The 20,602-nt window shown below is 38.3% G+C and overlaps 1 protein-coding gene across 6 annotated transcripts in view; it reads right to left on the reverse strand.

Annotated features, from left to right (window-relative positions):
- Positions 1 to 20,244, reverse strand: part of ANO4 (anoctamin 4) — a 204,656-nt gene extending 184,412 nt beyond the window's left edge. For 5 of the 6 annotated variants that reach the window (XM_037390179.1, XM_037390178.1, XM_037390177.1 and 2 more), the window contains exon 1: positions 17,902 to 20,244. In XM_037390179.1, coding sequence (XP_037246076.1) covers positions 17,902 to 17,953 — 52 coding nt within the window. In that variant the 5' untranslated portion in view covers positions 17,954 to 20,244. Of the gene's footprint in view, positions 1 to 11,312; positions 11,682 to 17,901 lie in introns of those variants that run through there. The other variant, XM_037390180.1, reaches the window with a different exon arrangement.
- Between the last annotated feature and the right edge of the window lie 358 nt (positions 20,245 to 20,602).

The following is a 20,602-nucleotide window of genomic DNA, read 5'->3' on the forward strand; positions in this document are numbered from 1 at the left end:
TAACTCATGGTTTTCCTTCAGGTGAAGTCAGAGTAAGGTGTATACTGAAACCCAACAGGCAGAGACAAGGTCAGGCCCTTTCCAGCGTTTATGCATTGAATGCAGTTCTTGTTCTTGCCCTGGGCCAGCAGAGCACAGGTGACAAATCCCCACAAAGCCACAGGCATTGTAGGACACCACGCTGTGACATCTTCCTGCCAGAGGCACTCCAGCAGCATTTAGCAGGCATTGCAGATTCAAAATTTGCATTCCCATAACCTTGCCTTATTGGCCAGACCCTATGGCAAAGCTTCTGAAACAAGGCAGTGCCTGCGTTATTTTCAAGGGCACATGAGGAAAGTATTAGTTGCTTTATTCATGGCACTTAAAACAGGATGAAAGAAGATTTTTCTGGGGTTTTTTTTTTACTTGATTGATTGCAGTTATACTATTTATATTATGTTCTTTACTAAAAACTATGTTAATGAGGTGGAATGAAAACATTTTCACAATTTAATTGGATTTACTTGTAATACTGAAACTCTAAAGATAGAATTTGTGCTCACATAATAGCTAATCAACATTGACTTTTCTTTCTAAAAAGCAGTTTTAAAGTATTAACCACATTAGTGAATATGCTATAAAATCACTAGCCATGCATATACAAACAGAGGGGCCTCAAAATTTAAAATGACATTTCTGATTTGGGACATCTGCTTTGACAAATTTAAAAGCGACTGGTTGAAATTCAGAGGCAGAACATTAAATATTTCAGGTTATTTTAGAACATTTTAGCTACAGAAAAGCACTAGTCAATTTTGAAGAGGTATGCTATCAATATCTACATATATGTATCTAAAAAGATAGATATTATTGTAAAAAAAAAAAAAGATTACCTAAAGTTATAGGCTGCCTAATTTTTTTTCCCTTCATTTGCCTCTCTTATAGCTCAAGGGGGTCCCTGCAACCATAGAAGAGCCAAAACCCTCTCTGCTACAATCCCATAGCTAGAAGCCACACCACATCACAAAGAAGGAAGAATTACTCTAATGACAAGGTAGAAAGGTCTGTGGCAATAGAGGACACTTACTTCCATCAAACTACCCTCAACAGATTATTAGGGAACTCTGTAGCAGAAGATGCACTTCCCCCTTCTGACTGGTCTACCAGTCACAGAGTGACAACTGTGGCTACCAGGCTGACTCCACACTATGCTCAAGCCCAGGAAGAAGCTCTTAAATATCTGTCCTACATATATAGCCAACATTTTTCTCAATATCAGAGGATGAAATGTCAGGATTTTATATTGCCTTTTAAAATATTTATCTGTTGACATATAACACAACTGTATCAGAAGACTGTCAAGTTCACGACATCAAGCCATTAGACCTAAGAAGTGCCAGGATTAACACTGTATCTGCAAAATAGGCTCAGCACTTTTGTGCTTATGCAATACAATATGAGTTTTAATTCTAGCCCACACAGAATTTTTATCCTCAGTGTGCACTTATGATGGACACTTCCACGACAAACATCAGCTCTGCATGGCCTCTCCCCAACCTCAGCACAGAGGGCAAGCTGCACAGAAACACAGTTTGAAACTGCATGAACAGACATGTTTGTCTCAGGATTAAAGAATTTGAATTTTAATTTGATGTACTCAATTGCATACCCACCTCTGCCTTCAGTGCTGCTAAGGAAGTGATTTCAGTGGGTGTATGTCAATGTCCAAGCACCCAGCTCACAACACCTGATCAATCAAAGATAAGGCTTTCATAGCTGCGGTCAATTCAAGCCTTATTCTGGTTATAGGAAATGCTATAATGTGCTGAAGACATGGAAAAAAACATGCCTTTGGCATTTCACATGCAGCACCCTAAGCTAATGAGCATTTCTGTCTTTCATGCTGAACCTCAGCTCCTGTCCATGAAGTAGTAAGAACCAACATCATGAGCAATGTAAATAATATCATCTGAACTCATAGTTTCCATGGACAATAATTAGTTATCATGTGGACATGAGCAGAAGTTGTGTTGATTGCCATGAAAATACATATATCAAGAAATAATTGTTTGTTTTTTATTTGGAGCATGGTTTGAATCATATACACTAACTATGAGACAGAATAAAATACTTCAAAAGGAAAATAAAAAGAAACAAAGATAATGCAGTGGAAAACACTGCATGTGAACATATGACTAATGTCTCTAGGATAATGCATAAATGCAGCCAACCAAGATTCTGGCATTTATTCTTAAATGCTTCAAAGCTGTACTCTCCCATGCTTTTTAGTATAATAAAACATCTCTAGATTATGCAGTGCTAGTACCCAATAATGCAATGAAGTACTCACAAAGCCATACCCCAAGTTTAAAACCTGTTTGTGGGCTTACAGATGTTTCTAAAAATGCAGTTCAAAAGATCTAAGTGCTAACAGTGTGGCTCTAGAACATGGTTTTCCCCTGGAGTCCATAAGGCAAAGAGGACATATGTTTGATGACAGCAAAGGAAAAACACCACATCAATTGCAAGTCACTTAGCCGGAGTGTACTGCAACCAGAGTACATCAAAATTTAACCAGATGTCATGGTATGCCCTGGAAAGCAAACAACTGGGAATTTTCAGACAGGCAATGACAAGCAGCAATGATATCAAAGTTATTTAGCAAACATCCTAAGTATTACTCCATAATCTGTAGCAATATTTTTTTTTTTTGTTAAAATTTCTCTGAAGACTTTTACCTGGCTTAAAACCTAGAAGATAAGTTTTCTTCTCTACTTTTGAGTATTTGAATTTAGTTTATTTATTATTATGTATTAGTATGAAAATTCCTTTTTCCCCCTGTACTGTCCATGTGGAAAAACAGGTTAGCCTGGCATGAGCAGGGTACTGGCACAGGTTTCAAGAACCCTGGGTTAAACTAAGACATACATTTCTGTATGATCTTGAGTGAGACACTGAAATATTTGATAATTAACAAGTCTCCATGCAGTAATTGTCATGCTATCACATGATATCTAAAAGCACATAGCATAGATGTACAAAGTTTCTTTCATCACAACCTGATCTTGAAGCAAAATGTAAAAAAAAAAAAAAGAATCAGTGAATCTGTGCTACATCCATCTCACTGCTTCTCACTTTTCTCCCTCTTGGGACTGAAATGAAGCACAAATCCTAAACCTATTCTCCCTTTTCCTCACTATTTCCCTTCTCAACATAACTCATGAGCAGAGGTAATACCATTCAGCAACAACCTCACATGAGGAGCATCAGGACAAGCACAGGGCTATCATCCAGCCTCACTGTAACATGTATTAAATTTTAAGTGAAACGTTTAACCTTAAATTCAGGAAATGAGATTATCGTGTTGAAATCTGACACCACACTTCTGCTCCAATATGTCTGCATTGTAATGTCACCTTTAACAGCCTCACTGCATTGCTACACAAAAGATTGATAGACAAATGCTACTGCTGTTGCAAAGAATGCTAACCTGTGCAACAAGCACTGCTGAAGTACCATAATTCAACGGTCTGAGTTAGTTTTTTCACAGCTCAGAACTCCAGGGAAAAAAATAAATACTGGTATATAAGTTGGACACTGAACACAGAACTAGCCTTGAGGAGCAAGGAACAAAAAAAGAGATGTGCTAGAGGAGGAATGGAGCAGCGCCTGGAAGAGAGTTGAAGGACAGGCGGCCCAGCAAACAGCAGAAGCACAGAATGAAGAATTAGAAGGAATAAGATCAGAGACCAAAGCTGAGAAAGAAGAGTCAGAATTAGAACTGCAGAGGAGTTACCTGAACAATGATCTAATTAAGCTTTAAGGAAAGCAAGTGGATAATTTAGGCCTAGAAGTTCATTACAAATAAATTAGGTTGTGGTATGCTAACATCTAAGTCTCTGCACTAATAAAAAATGATCAAGTCATTACTTTTTTGGTAAAAGGGAAAATGAAGTCATATTTTGCTTACACAAGAATGTTTGGATTATTTGCAGAACTGTTTCTGGTACAATCGTGCAAGAAGTTGCAGTAACAACTTCACCGTGGGACATTGAGTACTGATGTAAACTTCACAAAAGTTGTTTGTACAGCCAGAATTTTACCATAATACATTTAAGCAGCAGGGTTCAGAATCTGGTATTACTAGAAATGTACACTAAACTTTACGAAGCATGCTGAAACAGAAGGTTATCCAATCTTTTGCGAAGGCATTTCTGAAATCCATGTCACACAAATTCTACTTTATCAAGGCAAATAAATTCTGTCTACGGCTTAACAGCAGTTTCAGTGTGACCGAAGTTCTTTGTAACTTCTTAGACTTAACCTGACCTGGTGGTTAACATCAGGACAATTATTATCAACACTCAACATCATACAAAAAAGAAAAGTCTATGGATAAAAACTTGACTACCCTAAATGTAATATAAACTGGGATCAGGAATTTCCCCCATCTCTTGCTGGAAGAATTCTTTATCTAAATTACATCAGTTAAAAAAATCAAATACTGCAGGAGTTTCTATGGGAACAGAGGGCAATAAGAAATTAGAAGAGGTATTCTTTTCCTTCGCCTGAGGGCAGAGCAGCCTTCAACTTAATTTTAGCCTTCTCATCTAAAATAAATAATTTTTATAGCAATAACTTCAAAAACATTAAGCATAAACCAAAGCAGTGTTACCTGCACAAAACTGCAGAACTTGAAACAACTCTGACCCCTATTGCCTGTCTAATTCTTCTTTGTTGTGGTTGTTTGACCTCAGATTCCACAACTACAGAATATACTATTTTCCTAGCAGATTCAGGAAAAGAATATTCATGTTAATGAGGCTGACATTTTATTTGGCTCTTAGGTTCCAGCCCTTTTGTTCTGCTAAACTTGCTTATTCTTGCCTCCTGATCTCCATTTTTCTACACAAGCTTCACAATATCTTACGACTGCAGCCTGAGCTCTTCATTTACAAAAAAACCATTATTTTCTGTCCCCAAGGCATTGAATCAGAGCAGGGCTCTGCCAAGACTGAACACAGTATAGGATGGCAACTACTATGGCAAAAAAACCCCAAAAAAACACCTGACCAAAAAACCCTAGAGTAAGAGCACAATCGGGGGTGGGGGGTGGGAATATCCCCGACCAACCTAACATGGATGATATCTCTATGAAGAACAAAGAGCCACCAACAAAGGAAAGCCAAAACTAAGAAAAACATGAAGGAAAATCAATATGTGAAAAGGCAAAAATTTAGGTGTCAAGGGAAAACAATGAGAGACAGTGACACTGAGCACAAACAAGATGATCTGAAATGAGCCTGGGGCATAGATGAAAAACATGCAGAGAGGTTGCATGTCTGCCAGGATACGTACCAACAGACTTCACAAAAACATGGGTTTCAGCTGGAATTTTCTAGGAAGTGGCTCTCCAAAAAGTACCAAGGTCATTTAGAAAAAAGTCTCCAGGAGTCTAATACAGCATGTATGAAGTATTATGCTTAACTTTAATGAAAAACAGTTTTGTCAAAGAAAATCATCTGAAATGGGACTATATCTCCTGGTGATCCAAAACAGCTAATCACCAGGCTAGCTTTTCCCTACAGCAAACGAGCTCAGAGCAGAGTCAGTCTTGTCCTTTGCAAGTGATATTGTTAATTAACTTCCTCCTCCAAAAATGAATGGAGGCACAGTTATTTTTCTGTATTTGAAGGCTATAAGCACCATATAAAATTATGAATTAACGTCAATATTGCAGGGGGCTATAAATAAGAGCAAATGGATGAAGTTAAAAAAGCTGTCATGAAACAGGCATTTATTTCAATCATCTCCCAGCAGTTGTGATGTAAACCCTACAGATAAATTATACAGCAGCCTACTCTTTCTAGCTTCATATCAAGCAGCAGTAGGCTCCTAAAGGAGATTTGGGACACGTATGTTAGACATGTTTCAAACCATGCTCTAGAAGGACTAACTTCTGCTATTCTGTCTCTGAGGAGAGCATGAGGAGCCCACCTCCTATGATCACCCATCAACTTCATAGTCCTGGGATCTTAGGGCACACACAGCCAGCATGACATGGCTCTAATCCTGGCTGGTGTCATCTGAATATCAACTGTTTGAAAATGGTTATTTTTATGGTGCCAGGCTGGTGCCCAGATGTGCTGGTGGCTCTAATTTCATGTAGATGACCTGACAGCTCAGATCTGACATGGAACAACCACTACAAAGAGCTAACACCAATACTGAAGTGATTCCAAGGAGTGCATTCAGAACGATTAACTAGGTTTATCTTTTAAAAAATACTGTTCCACAGGTAGTATGGACTTTTGAGGGACCAAGTTATGCACAATTCTTGGACAGCGAGCCTGCCCTTGGACAGTCAGATTGTAAACACCAAGTCTGGAAATCTTTGAACTCATGTTCAAACTTCACTATTTGGTGAGGGCTAGCCTCCTCTCAGGGCTGGATTTGGAGGCTTGCTTGCTGTAGCCTCTCCTGAGGTGGCAAAGGGAAGCTATTTTGAGAGACAGGCCTTACAGCATTTTAAACGTTTAGAAACAGGAGGCTTTCCTGAATATATTCTCTCAGACTTGTTCTCTCCTAGAGTATGACCTATCCATGTGCAGAAAGCCGTGCACCATTAGCTCCCCTATTTGCAGACTTAATTGCAGCTTCAGTGATATTCATCTTGTTCAGAGGTGTTGTTCATTGAGACTGAACATTTGCATTACCTGCTCCAGTACCAAGATCCCTTTCATTGGGATGCTGAGGAACTAGCCCATAACTTGTAACCACATTATTATTTTGCTTTATACTGCAAACAGAACAATGTCAGTTTCTTGATTCTAGTAATCTCAGATTACCAGAACAGGACCACTTAAAGTTGGTTGAGTCAGTTTAGGATAGAGTTTTGCCCTCTCCACAACTTCCACCAAAAAAGGCTACAAATGTTTCCACAACTACTTGAAAGTAAACACTTGACCTTCAAAATTTTTCGTTAAATTTCATGTTCTGGTGTTAAAGAAGCCTATGAGACAGAGTGGTCCCTTGAGAATGCTTCAGCCCTTTGATATTTCCCAAAACAAGCAGGTCTAATGCTGCTCCATTATTACCACATTGAATCTGGAACAACGTAATTGTGGTGTAGGCTATGCAAGAGAAAGTTCTTTTAACATACACATGACCTCTCACCTTACTGTCCAGTATTGCCTGTGCAGAATTACACATGAGCAAATCTGCACAACACAAACGGAAAGGCCACAGTTTCCATGAATGATGAGATAGGTATACACAAGTGCTATGCAGTTGTACAAATGCCGAAAATATGACACACACATCTACACACACACACAGATGATAGGTGTAGAGTGCAAGCACTTACTGAGAGTTAAGCTTTTGCACAGAAGACACGAGACACATTTAACAATGCCTGAAAGCTAATCCTTCCCTATAGATACAGAGAAAGCATGTATCACATGAACACTCTGCCCAATACTTCCTCAAAACACAAAACTTCTGACAGGTTATGTAGCACAGCATTCATGCACAGGACTTCAAGACATCCATTACCTGCAAAAGTAGCAACTGGACTGAAGACAACTCACCTGTTAAGGTCTCCAGACATATAGAGACAGATTTTTAATACTTGCAGTATTATATAGCTATAAAGTTCTTGAAATCATCCTGGACAAAATCTGCAGACTAAACAAGAGAAATGTCCAGGAAAACTGTAAAAGTTATCTCAATGAATGACAAAGAAACCTAGAAACTGCAGTCAACTTTTGATTATCCATGCATGCTCATGATTGGGTCAGTATGTATGAAGAAACAGCCAGGTAAAACCACTATTATTATAACATACAATCTACACGTAGAATATGTATACTGTAAATTACAATTACATATGCTTTGTAAAAATATGATGTAGTACCTCACCTTTGAAAACATTCATAAACAGTTTTCAAAAGTAGCTTAAAAAAAAAAAAAAATCACTTAGCAGAACACTGCCTGGTACTGATGGCTTCAGCTCTGCATCATACATATCCCAGTATCACTTTCCAGTCTGGGACAGAGAGAGAAGTTGGGGTACCACTAATCTACCACCTGGATTCTTCAACCAGTGATAATCAATACCTGCCTTCACAGGTTTTGTCAGAAAGAATATGAGCAGATAGAAAGCATAAAACTACTGAAGCAGTATGGAAAAATTAGTAAAAATATTCCCAATAATATTCACAACATAAATGTATATGGTTGAATATTTGTGGAGTGTAAAGCTTTAAAGAATTTGCTTCTATGGACAAGTAGAGTGAAGAATACATACTGAACATACACAGGGGAAAAAAACAACAATGCAGTGACTTCATCACATCATTGGGTGATTTTGGCTGGCTAAGGAACAGAGCTGCTTGCTTTTTTTTTTTTTTTTTTTTTTCCCCTGCAGTTGTTTTCTATGCAGTCTTCAGCCACCCTGCAAAGGAATTAACATGACACCATGCTGTGGAACAAGGAAGTACTATGCATGCATTCCCCTATCAGAGCATTCATAGGATTCTCAGAAAATGAGAAGCACATCTATCTACTTTAATTTCATGTTATCTGGGGAATTTCACTCCTCTCTCTACTTCTCAAGGCTTTTATAGAGGACTGCATTTATTTTTTTTTTTAAGCCCTCAGCCTGCAACAGGATGTGCTGACAAGGATTTTGGGTACATAGACTTCTCAGCTGCAGTACGTAGAGGTCAGTTTTCAAATGTAAACATCCCACTGCAAGCTTGCATGGGTTAAAATGGAGAAAACACTTCAGGATTATTGTTTTTTCCTCCCTTCCTTTTGCCTCAAGGATATTTAGAAAGCACATTACATTATGCACTCTGGCTTTTAAACTTTTATTGAATAAGATGGATATGATTATGCACTTAGACTATCTTGCAAAAGCTAATTTTTAACCTGGCTGAGAAATGAGTCATTTTTTGAATAAAAACAGTCCTTTCAAGTAAATGCAAGGTAAGAATGTAGATTATTTTAAGGCACAGGAATATCTGACTTTATAATAGTTTTCAAAATAAAAACATGCTGTACCATACTTAACTGTATCATCTTCAGATTTATTTAGATTGTGCATGCATTTTGCAAATCCTCTTGGTTTTTAAGTTTATGGGCATTATATATGGAACAAAATGGTACAGTAAACAGCTCCACATGCAGATGCACACACACAATTAATGGTTACATTTAATCAAGAAAAACCTAAGCCTGGTCTCCCCAAGGCAACGTCACAATCTGCAGGCGCTGAGGACCACCTCCCCATCTGTGTTACCAAGACCCCTGCCAGTCTACTTTCACAGCAAAAAGTTTCTTTGCTGCTGTAGTTGTCTCAACGCTTCCTGAAACTGGAGGAGAACAAACTCTGGCACCTTTGTTACCGATTTAAAAAAAGTAGCACCTAGACTATACATAGTGCCAAAGCCTTTCGGTAATAGACAGTGGGAGGACTGCTCTAGAGGTAAATGTTTTTAAACAGTTCTTTGAGCTGCACAGGTGCCAGGATAGATCTGCACCCTACCGGAGAGCAGGAGGGAGGCAGCTTTGCAACGTGTCCTCACCCACAGCAGTGACAAGGGAAACGGGTCTCGGCATCAGCTGTACTGGCAGGTGCAACATGGTACCAAAATGTATGGTCTGATGGGAAAGATGACTTGGACCACTGACATCTGGGCTACGTGCTGGCCGCTACCACTTTTTTCTGCGAAGGCAATGCAGTAGGTACCTCACTGCACCATGAAGTCCTCTACCTGCAGATCTGTGTAAGCCACCTCCTCCTCCTCCTCCGCCCAGTACCTCTTGCAATTGCCTAACCCGGCCTTCCTCCCACAACACATATGCACGCTATCAATACAACCAGGCATTACACCCAAGTACAGAAAAGAAGTGGAGGGTATTTTAAATAACAGCGGTGGTTTAGTTTTTGCTCATTTGGGAGGGGGAAGGACGTATACAAACTCAGTTGAACTAAACAGCTCAAGTGAAGTAAAACCCTCTGAATTACAGGATAAATCAGGAACAAACTTATTTTATTAAGCCACAACATAAGACACATTAAACAAAGAAAACAGTTTCCAGACAGCATATCTCTTGCTTAAACCCAGAAAAGGCAATGCAGAGACAAAACAGAAGCTTTATTCTTATGCTACCTCAGTAAAACAACAGTATAAGAACACATCACCTTTTTGCCTTGCTTTGAAGGCAGAGCAGTCTGTGACGAGTTTGAGCCAATATTCTATCTATGCCTTCAGTGGACCTTTGAAGATTTAGTGGTCTTTATTGTGCCAGCAGTGTGTAAGGGCTATGCATAGTCAATCTACATAATGGATTCACAACATGAAACACATTTAAGTTAAAAGAAATACTTTTGTAGTTCTCTCATACCAAAAGCAAAGGAATATATCTATCTATAATCATATTTGCATTTGCTTTAAATTTCATGCAACAAACTAGAGGGGGAAAAAAAAAGGGATGTCTAAGGGCAGAGTTTACTGTGGACTAAATAATGACCTTCCCTATTTACAAAATCAGAGCTGTTAAAATAGCTTAGAGCATGAATGAAGCAAGCACACATTTTCAAACATTTAAATGCACTACTTCTCTATTGCAGAGTTGTAAAAGCACTTCAAAAGGCTAAGATTTGCAACAGTATAGACCAGTGAGGGATGAGTGTTATTAGGCTGCCTATTCTGTAACTTCTTGTCCCAGTCAGTCTGCACTTGTAAGATGCAAAAGGTCCAATTTTGAAACACCTGATGACATAGGCTTATATTGAAAATGCTGAAAGAGCCCATCCTTCCTATGCCAATGACAGTAAGTATCAGCTCAAACTACATGTATGCCCCACACTTGAACACTGAGGAGCTTCAGAGTTTTCTGGATGGCTAGTCAAGCTGGGGCTTTCTGTGCCCTTTCAGCACAGTGGTACAGACATGAGTCACCTTTACCAAATCCGTAATTCCAGTTCCCCAGAACCTTATCCCGTTGCTGCCACAGGCAATCGCAAGCAATGCTCAAGCCTCCCGTTTCAAGGACAAAGAGGCAGTACTCAGATTGCAATCACTTCAGAGCTCCGGGTCAGAAAGGGGAAAGAGCAAAATAAAGAGAAAACTTGTATTTTAGCTAGCCAACATCTGCTATGAAGATGCTAAAAATGATGACTAGATATTGAGTGAAGGTCACGAGGCTTATCTAAGAATATAGGGGGAGAAAAAACAGATGGGGGAAGGGGGAGGGGGGGGGGAAGAGCACGAGCACTGCAGCAAAGAAGCTATGCTCAGCCAATACATGCTGGCACTTACCATAAAAATAGAAAGATCCAAAGAGAATCAGATTAAGGATCCTTTTTATCTCTCTTCAATAGAAAGATTTCCACATGAAGCTCTGAACACAGCTGTCCAGGGAAAAGCAAGGTAATATGATGATACATAGAGAACACTAACACAAATAGTAAGTCCTTTCACAGCCTTCCAAAACCTGCAAGCAGTTTGTGCTAAAAAACCAAAGGTAAGAAGTCTGAAGACGACTCCTACATAACACTGCAGCTAAAAGAGACTGCTGTATTTCCAGTCACTCAGACTGCACTGTTTTCATCTTCATCTTCTCACCATTACTTACATTCTAGAGGTGGGCTTGGGGGTGGGGAAAAGAGATTTCTCCTCCAAGTGGAAAGGAGCGTAGAAACGGCATCAGCATTTTTAATCAGTCGCTGCGAGTACCCAATCAGAGGAACCGAGTGGTGCCAGCGTGACAGCTGTCCAACGCAGGGCAGCCTGGCGTGCCAGCCGCCAGCGCGTTCCTGCTTTGCACAAGACCACCGACGGGCTAATCCGCTTCACTACCCCAGCAAGGTTTTCTGTGCCCACACACACACAAACTGCCTTCGTGCACTGCGTCTTGTCCTCCGAGGAGCAGCACTTTGAAAGCTACAAGCTTTTCTAGGTTGCTGTTCTGACAGGCTGTTTTCTACATCTGTGCAACAGTACAATAGCAAGAGTTTGGAATATCAGCATCATTTAACTTGCAATATATCATCTGGTAGCTTCCCTATATAAAACATACATTAACCATTGCTTCCTCTTCAAAGTTGTTGGTTTTTTTGTTTGGTGTTTTGGGGTTTTTTTTTGGGTTGGGTTTTTGTTGGGGGTTTTTTTTGTTTGTTTGTTTTTATTTTTTTGAGGAAAAGGAAGTCAATAAGAGATTTTTCAGCCCTGCTGCTGTGAACTGCCTTGTTAGAGCTGGCACTGGTTTTGACATGACATCATAGATCCCTGACAGCACCAGATCCACAGAAAATAGACATCTAAGGTCCTTCTCCCCCTATCCTCCAAGATGACAACTAGATTACATGTTTGTGTTGCTGTCTTTTGTGGTGTTATCTATCCTACTACTAGACATCAAAACAAAAAGTGGGGGGGAAGGAAAAAAAAAAAAAAGACAGACCTCAACTTAATTTACAGTAAGGATATCTGGGATCTGGAGGGAAACCCTTCTATGGTCGGTCTTTAACCCATTGAACCAATCTGCACAGGGAAGTTATGCAGTCAACATTAAAGCTGTCAAACAATGGCAGCTTTAATCCAGATGATGCTCCTTATTCTAAAATACAAATGCCTACATTTGACTATGAGGGAGAAATTCTTCTGACCCTACTGCACAATGCAGCCCACAGGGGAGCAAACCTAAATACTGCATACAAATTTGTATTTACTTAAAGCAGACACTCCTCCGGTAGAAAAAGTTAGACACTTACCTTTTCAAAAAATGTTTAAAACAGTCAGCCCTGGTTTTCTGCCACATCACAACATTAAAATGAGTATCATCCACCCGACACCCATATTTCAGAAGATGAAAAGGCTATATGAGAGGGGAATGCAGGGAAAACAGACTTAAAGTATTCCCAGCAGTGGTACTCATATTATTTGGTCAGTATTAAGGTACTTGTAGAACATACCAGGTAACAACATAAGCCCATCGGCAGGGGGGGATGTGTGTGTAACAAACAAAAATCAGAGGTTCTACTGCCTGAAGTGCAAGCTAACAATCTAAACTGCAATTTCATACAACTAATCTGTTCTGAAATGTCTGAAAGCATGAATATAGCGCAAGAGCACACAAATTCCACTAGCAGGCAGCAGTGATTTTCACATACCACCAGGATGACACACCATGCTGATCACAACCAAAATTACCTTTTTCTTTTTTAAAAAGGTTAGTTTCTCCCCTCAGATGACAGGACATTGGAAGGTCCATTACTGTCTTCCATTTTAGTTTGGTTTTAATAGGCTTGTTTCATGCTATCAACAGAACATGCATAAAATTTATTCCTCCCTTTTCATAAACACCATTAGTACAAAAAACGCAAGATAACTGGTATGAGAGATAGAAGGCACAGGTGAAGGACAGATCAAAAGAATAAATAAGAAAGGAAGGCAATTGCTATATACAAGTAATGCATGTGGGATATATACAGATAACAGCACATATACATATGGATAACCAAAATTAAAGACATAGCCAAGATAGGAGTAAGAACAAGAAAAGGAGGAAGCAGAAGAAGAAAATGCATTTAAAGTCTGCAGTAACCTTTCAAAACATACAGCAATGCTAGCAGGAAGATTACTATTTGACATACCACATGCCTGGTGAAGTAGGCAGCTTCTGTTTCAGGACTCTGAGAATGGGAGACCTTCAAAAAGTGTCTCAAGATACTTGTTACGGAAGAAGGAATACCCACATGCACCCCTACGTTCATGCTTTAATATTCATTCCACAGCCAAAAAATAATAGCTTTTCTTCCCCATGTCATATAGTCAAGGTCCTGAACTGGGCAATAAACAGAGGAGAAATCAGAGACAAATCCCTTGTAAGCAAAGCACCCAATTCCCTTTGTTTCCTATAAGGATGCATGAAAAAACCAGACATTATTGTAGTAGCTCTCTGGAGGTAAGAAAGCTAGGTCATAGGCAGATTTTAGTGGACAACGCTATGAATAATTTGCAATGAGCCTTAAAGAAAGCAAGCTGCACCTGAACTTCATAATAAGGAAAAGACCAGGGCGGGGTCTGTCCTCCACTTTTCCCATGAAAACATGGGATGTGTGAGAAGAGGCTGTGCCCACAGAAGTAGGAAGAGCTGCTGTGATTCCACCCGCATGCTTTCTGGTGACAGCTATAATGAACCAAAGATATGAACAAATGCTAATAGAGTAATTAATTCAAGCTTTCAGCTAAGAGCAGAGGATTTAACACTCAAGTAATTTAGGTTTAAGCTCCTTTTGAGGCCACCTTTGAGAACTTGGAAGAAATCTCTGACAGATGTTCAGAGTGGATTTAGTGCAGAGTCTATGATTCTGGTGAATAAAAAAAAAAATCCCTATTTCTTTGTGGTGCTTTGATTATAGCTGAGGGAATGGTAGTAAATTCCTTTGGAAACCTAATTTTTCCTCTTCTTTATTAGCACATGGTCCTTTCAATATGCCTCAAGCTGTGATTGGTGAGATCATGACCGTGTGCTAGGGACACTGGCAACCTGCTTAAGCATTATCTTTCAAACCATTTCAGAGATTAGGAGTAACGGGGGGCGGGGCGGACGGGGGACGATGACGACACGACCACATATGTCCCCAGAAAGAAGGTAATTTTCTCTTCCATTTCAGTAAAACAACTGCTGCCTGAAAAAAATTACTGAAACCAGCTGTTGTTCTACATCTAGTTAAAGAAAAGAAAAAGCTCATGTACTTTTCTTGTGAAAGAGAGCCAAGAGCATGATGCCAGGTGGGGCTTGTTTTATCCTACCTATCTACCTGTTTGTCCAGCAAGCAAAACAAACTCAGGACTAGGTGGTCCAGAGCTGTTCTCTCTGTTCCTCCCCAATAGTTTATGGAACAACAGTCCAAATCCTGAGCTGTATGGTGAAGTTGATACCCAGAATTTAATAGAGCTCCTCTCTCACCACTGGAGCCTCAAATAAACTGCCAACTGCTCAGAAGGAAGGTACAGGATAACGGAGTCTACCACAATGCAGGTCCCAGCTCAACAGCACACACCAACATGTGAACTGGACACGTTGCAGACAGGAGAGGGATAAAGGAATTAAACATAGATTTCATGCAGAGGTGTTTAAAATTTCAGTGGGTAATTTAGGTGCAAGTGTTTCATTTCTCCATGCTGTCAGGATCACTCCTGCATACAGAAGATTCCCACGATCTGAACTAAATGAAGCAGACAAGAATGAAACAGTAAAACCAAGAAGGTAAGAAATGCATGACATTCCTTCCCTGTTTGGTCAGGGTGCTTGTGAGCCTCCCTAAGGCATTCAAGCGCAGCTCTGGTGCGTGATATTGTGGAGCTTGAAGAAAGCAACAAAAAGGAGGAAAGTTTCTGCTAACTTGATCTTGGCTGAAGGTGATTGAGGAAAATTACCACAGTTTGAACATACTTCAACTTTCTGATTTTAATGTTTTTATAATCCATTAGATTGAAGTGCTTTCAGTTGTTAGATTTTTAATCTCTATATTGATCTACTCAGCATTGACAAAAATGTCTCCTTAGTAGTCGTCTTGGTAGGCTTAGGTGTTTTCCTGTCTATTAGTCTGTCACATGATTCTTTTATAATTTTTCAGGACTTTTTTTGTTTGTTAAGTAGGAATTTAGCCAATTCTTTTAAAACACATTAAAAGAAAATACCTTTCTTCTGATTCTACAATAATTTAATTTGTGATTTCTAGTTAGAAGCTGTTGAGTAAAGTACTGAAGTATTTCAGGTTATAATATTTTCCCTCTAAAGACAGAACTATTTACTGAATATTTCTGCTTTTAACATTATTATGAAAAATTCTACTATTTCTACAACAGAACTATAACAGACCAACATATTTTATGTAAAAATTCAATTTCTAACATACTGTAAAGTTTTCCCTGTTTTTCATAGGCCCCTTACCTATCTTCTTCTGTATTAAATGTACATTAAAATTCATGAATGTCGATACAGCAACATTTTTTCTATTAGATCATTTTTATCTTACAGTTGTGAAATAAATATATTTTTCTTAGTAAGACTTCACTCTTCAAAATGTCATTTACTTGGGAAAAGTAAGACACTATTAAACTACTTTCAGATAAATAAACAATTCATAATTATAAAAAAATTGATGTCATTTTTCAAATCACTTAATGAAACAAGAATTAATCAGTTGAAGAAGAAACTTTATCAGTCTTTGTTTTCTAGAAAAGTGGGAGTTTCACCACCCTTTGTTCATGCTGCTGGTACATCACTTGAAATCGGATAAAGAAGGTTCTGAACACCACGTACAGATGGAAAGGAAACTAAAAGCATGATGGACTTTGAGAAAAAGATATTGGTTAAGCAAAATCAAAATGATCACTAATGATTTCTATCTTACATTGTAATTTTTTTAAAAGTCATCCATACAGCCATTTCTCAAGTACTAAAAATACCCAGATAGAAGAAAAGAGAATACATTATCATATAGAAAGTCTTTCATTTCTGCAACATAAATTTAAACCTAATGCAGGTGGGAAGCAATACAAGTAACTGACAAGACTATGTGGATAGAAACAGCTACTGCTGACTGGCATTTCTAATTCTAATTAGCTTCTAGAATTTATTCTGTTAGAATAATAAGATACAAGCTTTTCAATGATGAAGCGAAAATCCCTGGAAGAAAAGCAGTCAAAAAAACAACAAAACAAAACACCTCAAAAACCTCCAAACCTGTGTTTCTTGGCCATCATTTTCCAGAAAAATGTGTAATGACCACGTCTGCATTCTAGAGAACTGGTCTAAAAGGAATTTAGCTAGGGAATAATAAAAAGCTGCCCACAGGGATTTTTCTCACTTACGTAGAATTTTCCTAGCTGTTTCATATAAAAGAACTTATAGCAGATAGCTTCAACGTGAGAAAGGGGTATAGGCTTGTGCACCCACATTTGTAAAACAACGAACCAAACAAAAAAAAACGCACACCAAAACAGCCACAAATTCTAACAGTTAAGGCATAAACATACAGTATTTTTCATTTTACACCAATGTGAGAACATTGCCCTCACCTCCTTCCTAAAAGGGACAGCAAAATCAAAGCAGTATAGAGATAGTCGAGGGACACAACTCACACCATTACCAGTTCCACCATCTACAGTTTCGTATTTGGTCTCTTAACTCAGGACCTCAGAATAAGCCTTTCTAGAAACCAAGTAAGAAAATTACATACAGGTAATATTTCTTTAAGTATAAAGGACAGGTTCTATTAACGCATCTTCAATGCAACTCTAACAAAAAACAATTGCAGCCTTAAGTGAAAGCCTAAAGGTATAAGCAGAGAACATACAAAGACCACCAAATTGAAGTCTCAATCTAATGTTGCTTTTTAAAGTGGGAAACCATACTAAATATTTAATGATTAATTATTTTAAAACCTTTTAAACTTAGTTATGCTACTGCTGCATAACTCCATAGTAATGATATTTTGTGCAATAACTGTAAAACATTACCACGGACCTTACCAAAACAGAAATACCAAAACACATGAAACAGTTAAAACACTCTTAACAGATCATAATTTCATAGTACAGAATATTCCATTTCTTTGTAGCTGTTTCCTTAACTAATAAAATTAAACTTCTAACAATAAAACAAGTCTTTTGATAGCCCATAAAAATTACCTCTCTTCTGAAAAAAAATATTGATACTTTTATCTAAACTAAACCTAGAACATATGAACAGGAGATAATCTGCTCAAAATAAAAAAAATAATTAAGGCTTTTCCTTAAAAACCACAGTAAGTCATTTTGCCACACATCTTTGTACTTTGTTGTCAATGCAAACAGAAAAGTTTGCTGTTCATTTGAAACAAAGACAAAAAGGACAAACCTTTCCAGGATGGTTCATTGGAGAGAGAGGAGTTAGACAATACAGAGGACATAATCTCATGATCAAAGCCTAACCCATGGGTTAGTTCCTAGTACGGATAACCACAGCATTAAGATGACAGTCTGTCCAATAAGGGATTAAACTGAGATCCACTTATCTTTTACTGCCAAAACTTAGATGTGCTTTCCCACCACCCCAACAGAAAAATAAAGGAACATCTTTAAAGCCTGTGACAACATTTTCTGTCAACAGGCTAGGAATTCAGGGTGGGTTCTACGGAAGTTTTTAAGCACAGAATTACCAGTAGTAGAAGATGGCAAGATCCAGAAGTTGGTGAATATTCATAGATAACAGTGTACTTCACTGAGCAAGCACAACAAACTTTTACTAAAGCATGTAAAAGAAAACTATATATTTATACTCATGTATATATATAGGCTTCACATATTGATCCCCAGATAATTCCTAAATTTTTGATTGTGGACCAAAGAGGGAGTGGTAGGAATTTTTTACCTGCAAGGAGATAGGCATGTTATATCAGGTCACACAGCAGGGAGAGGCTGCAGTACTGAGCTTCTGAGAGGAATAAGGAGAAAGATGCCACCTAGAAAGCGTAAGGCTGGATGCCAGGAACAGACAGGCCCCTGGATACTCATGAGGGCTTTCCAGACCACTGTTAAAGCAGGTGGCTTAAAGCTGTGCCAGACCATTAGTCAAATCAGGGGGGATCATACACTAATCATTCATCTTCATGAAAGCAGAAAAATGACCTACAGTTAATGCTGAAGCAGAGAGGAAGGACCCAGCATGGGCAGATATATCAGAATGGGCCTAGCAAAACAACACCTGTTAAATTGTGCTGTCTCCAGCGCACTGCCAGTTCTGTGATATAGTTTCAGTGCTACATCCAACCTTAATTCTAGTGCAATTTGCTAAGTAGATGGTGAGAGCTGTTGCAAACAAAATATTATGAACATAGCACAGGGATGCGGGAGAAAGCATTAGATGCTACAGACAGGCCACTGAGATTTGGAGGGCAGGTCCATTGGGATCAGACACCCCAACATGATGAAGCAAACACAATACCATCAATTAGGAGATGTATGTGCACACCTGCACATGTATGACAAGCATTTGAGAATTTACAGTAGTAGAGAGTGTTGCTGAGCATGTAAACACTTGGCACCTTCACTGCTAACTTTTAAGAGGTTTAGATCAAATAATCATTTAAAATAAAACACAGTAACAAAGAATGCATTATAACTGTGAAGAGATAGTGTTTTATTAACTCTGTTTGAGGTTTACCATTCCATTATTAAAGGATATGAACCTAATTTTAACTAATCAAAATCTAAACTGATTTAAACTGATGTAAGCTGTTCCCATTTTCAGTCAGAGGAGGGTGGACAAAATGATTTCAAGATGACTTCAAACCTAAGAACACTAAAAAAACCAAACAACTAAAAAAGTCTCTCAAATAGAAACAAAACAATAGCAAAATTTATGATGATAACCACTAAATCATAATCACTGATGAACATGCACACATCACATCATAATCAAAGAGCCTGAATATCTTTAACAGGTATTTCACACAGAATCAAGAAAAGGAGGGAATTTTATGTAGGGTTCTACCTCTTAACAAAGACCTATATAAAAGGCTGCATACCAAGTTCCAAAAATTGGCTCATCAGACTCTGGAAAGTAACACTATCTAATAACGACCTTTTAAATACCAAAACACCTACCAAGGCTGGTATGAGTTCCCCATGTCCTAGGTCTTCATTGAAGTTTAAAGGAGTTTTTCTTCTATAGAAATATTTTAAGTGCATCATTGCTATTTTTTATATTAACTTAATACTCATTTAGTTGGTCCATTATTTCTGCTCATTCAGAAGCACAGACCATTTAAACTGGTCCTATTTGTGGACATTCAACCTTTGAAATGTTAGGAATGCAACACAAACACAAAGACTCATGATTTAAAAAGTCAAAAAACTTGAGTAATGACGTTTTTAATGTAAAAAAAAAAAAAAGAAATTCTAGAAATGTCACCATTAATAATCCTGTTGGATCTCTGCAATACCAAAAGCATGAGGAAATGAAGAGAGAAATCCTGAGGCTGTTGATATGGTTGGAACTATACTCATAAATGCATCACTCCAGGCCACATTCATAAATACTGCCAGCCACTAACAACTGCATTTCAAAACAACCTTTTAACAGCAGCCTGCATCCCCTTGCAAAAGATCTTTTGAAAAAGGCTCAGAAGAATTGGCTCCCCATCAAGAAGTAAATGGTATAACATGGCACTGAAGACCTACTATAATGGACAAAATGGAATAAAATGAGTATCTGTTTGTAATGAACTCGGTATTTTGTGCATATTTACTGTGACACATAAAAACATATGAACTAAGATACACAATGTAATATTTTTAGACCATTGTTGATTCTTCAGTGTAGAAAGTCACAAAAAAGCAAGAGACTAAAGATACCAACACAACTGTTTCTTCAGCTTAGCAAGTAAACTGAAGAGTTATAGTGAGGTAAAACAAAAAAGAAAAAAGATTTTCTACAATGTTTTTTACAGGTTCGGCTGGCTTAGTTAAGTAAGGACGCTATGGGACAGTGTAAGCTATTTTAACTGAAGCAGACACAAGAGCTTTATTTAGTCCTTTTGGCTAATGAAATCCCTGTA

Source organism: Falco rusticolus, chromosome 5 (genome assembly GCF_015220075.1).
Source record: "Falco rusticolus isolate bFalRus1 chromosome 5, bFalRus1.pri, whole genome shotgun sequence".
Taxonomy (NCBI): domain Eukaryota; kingdom Metazoa; phylum Chordata; class Aves; order Falconiformes; family Falconidae; genus Falco; species Falco rusticolus.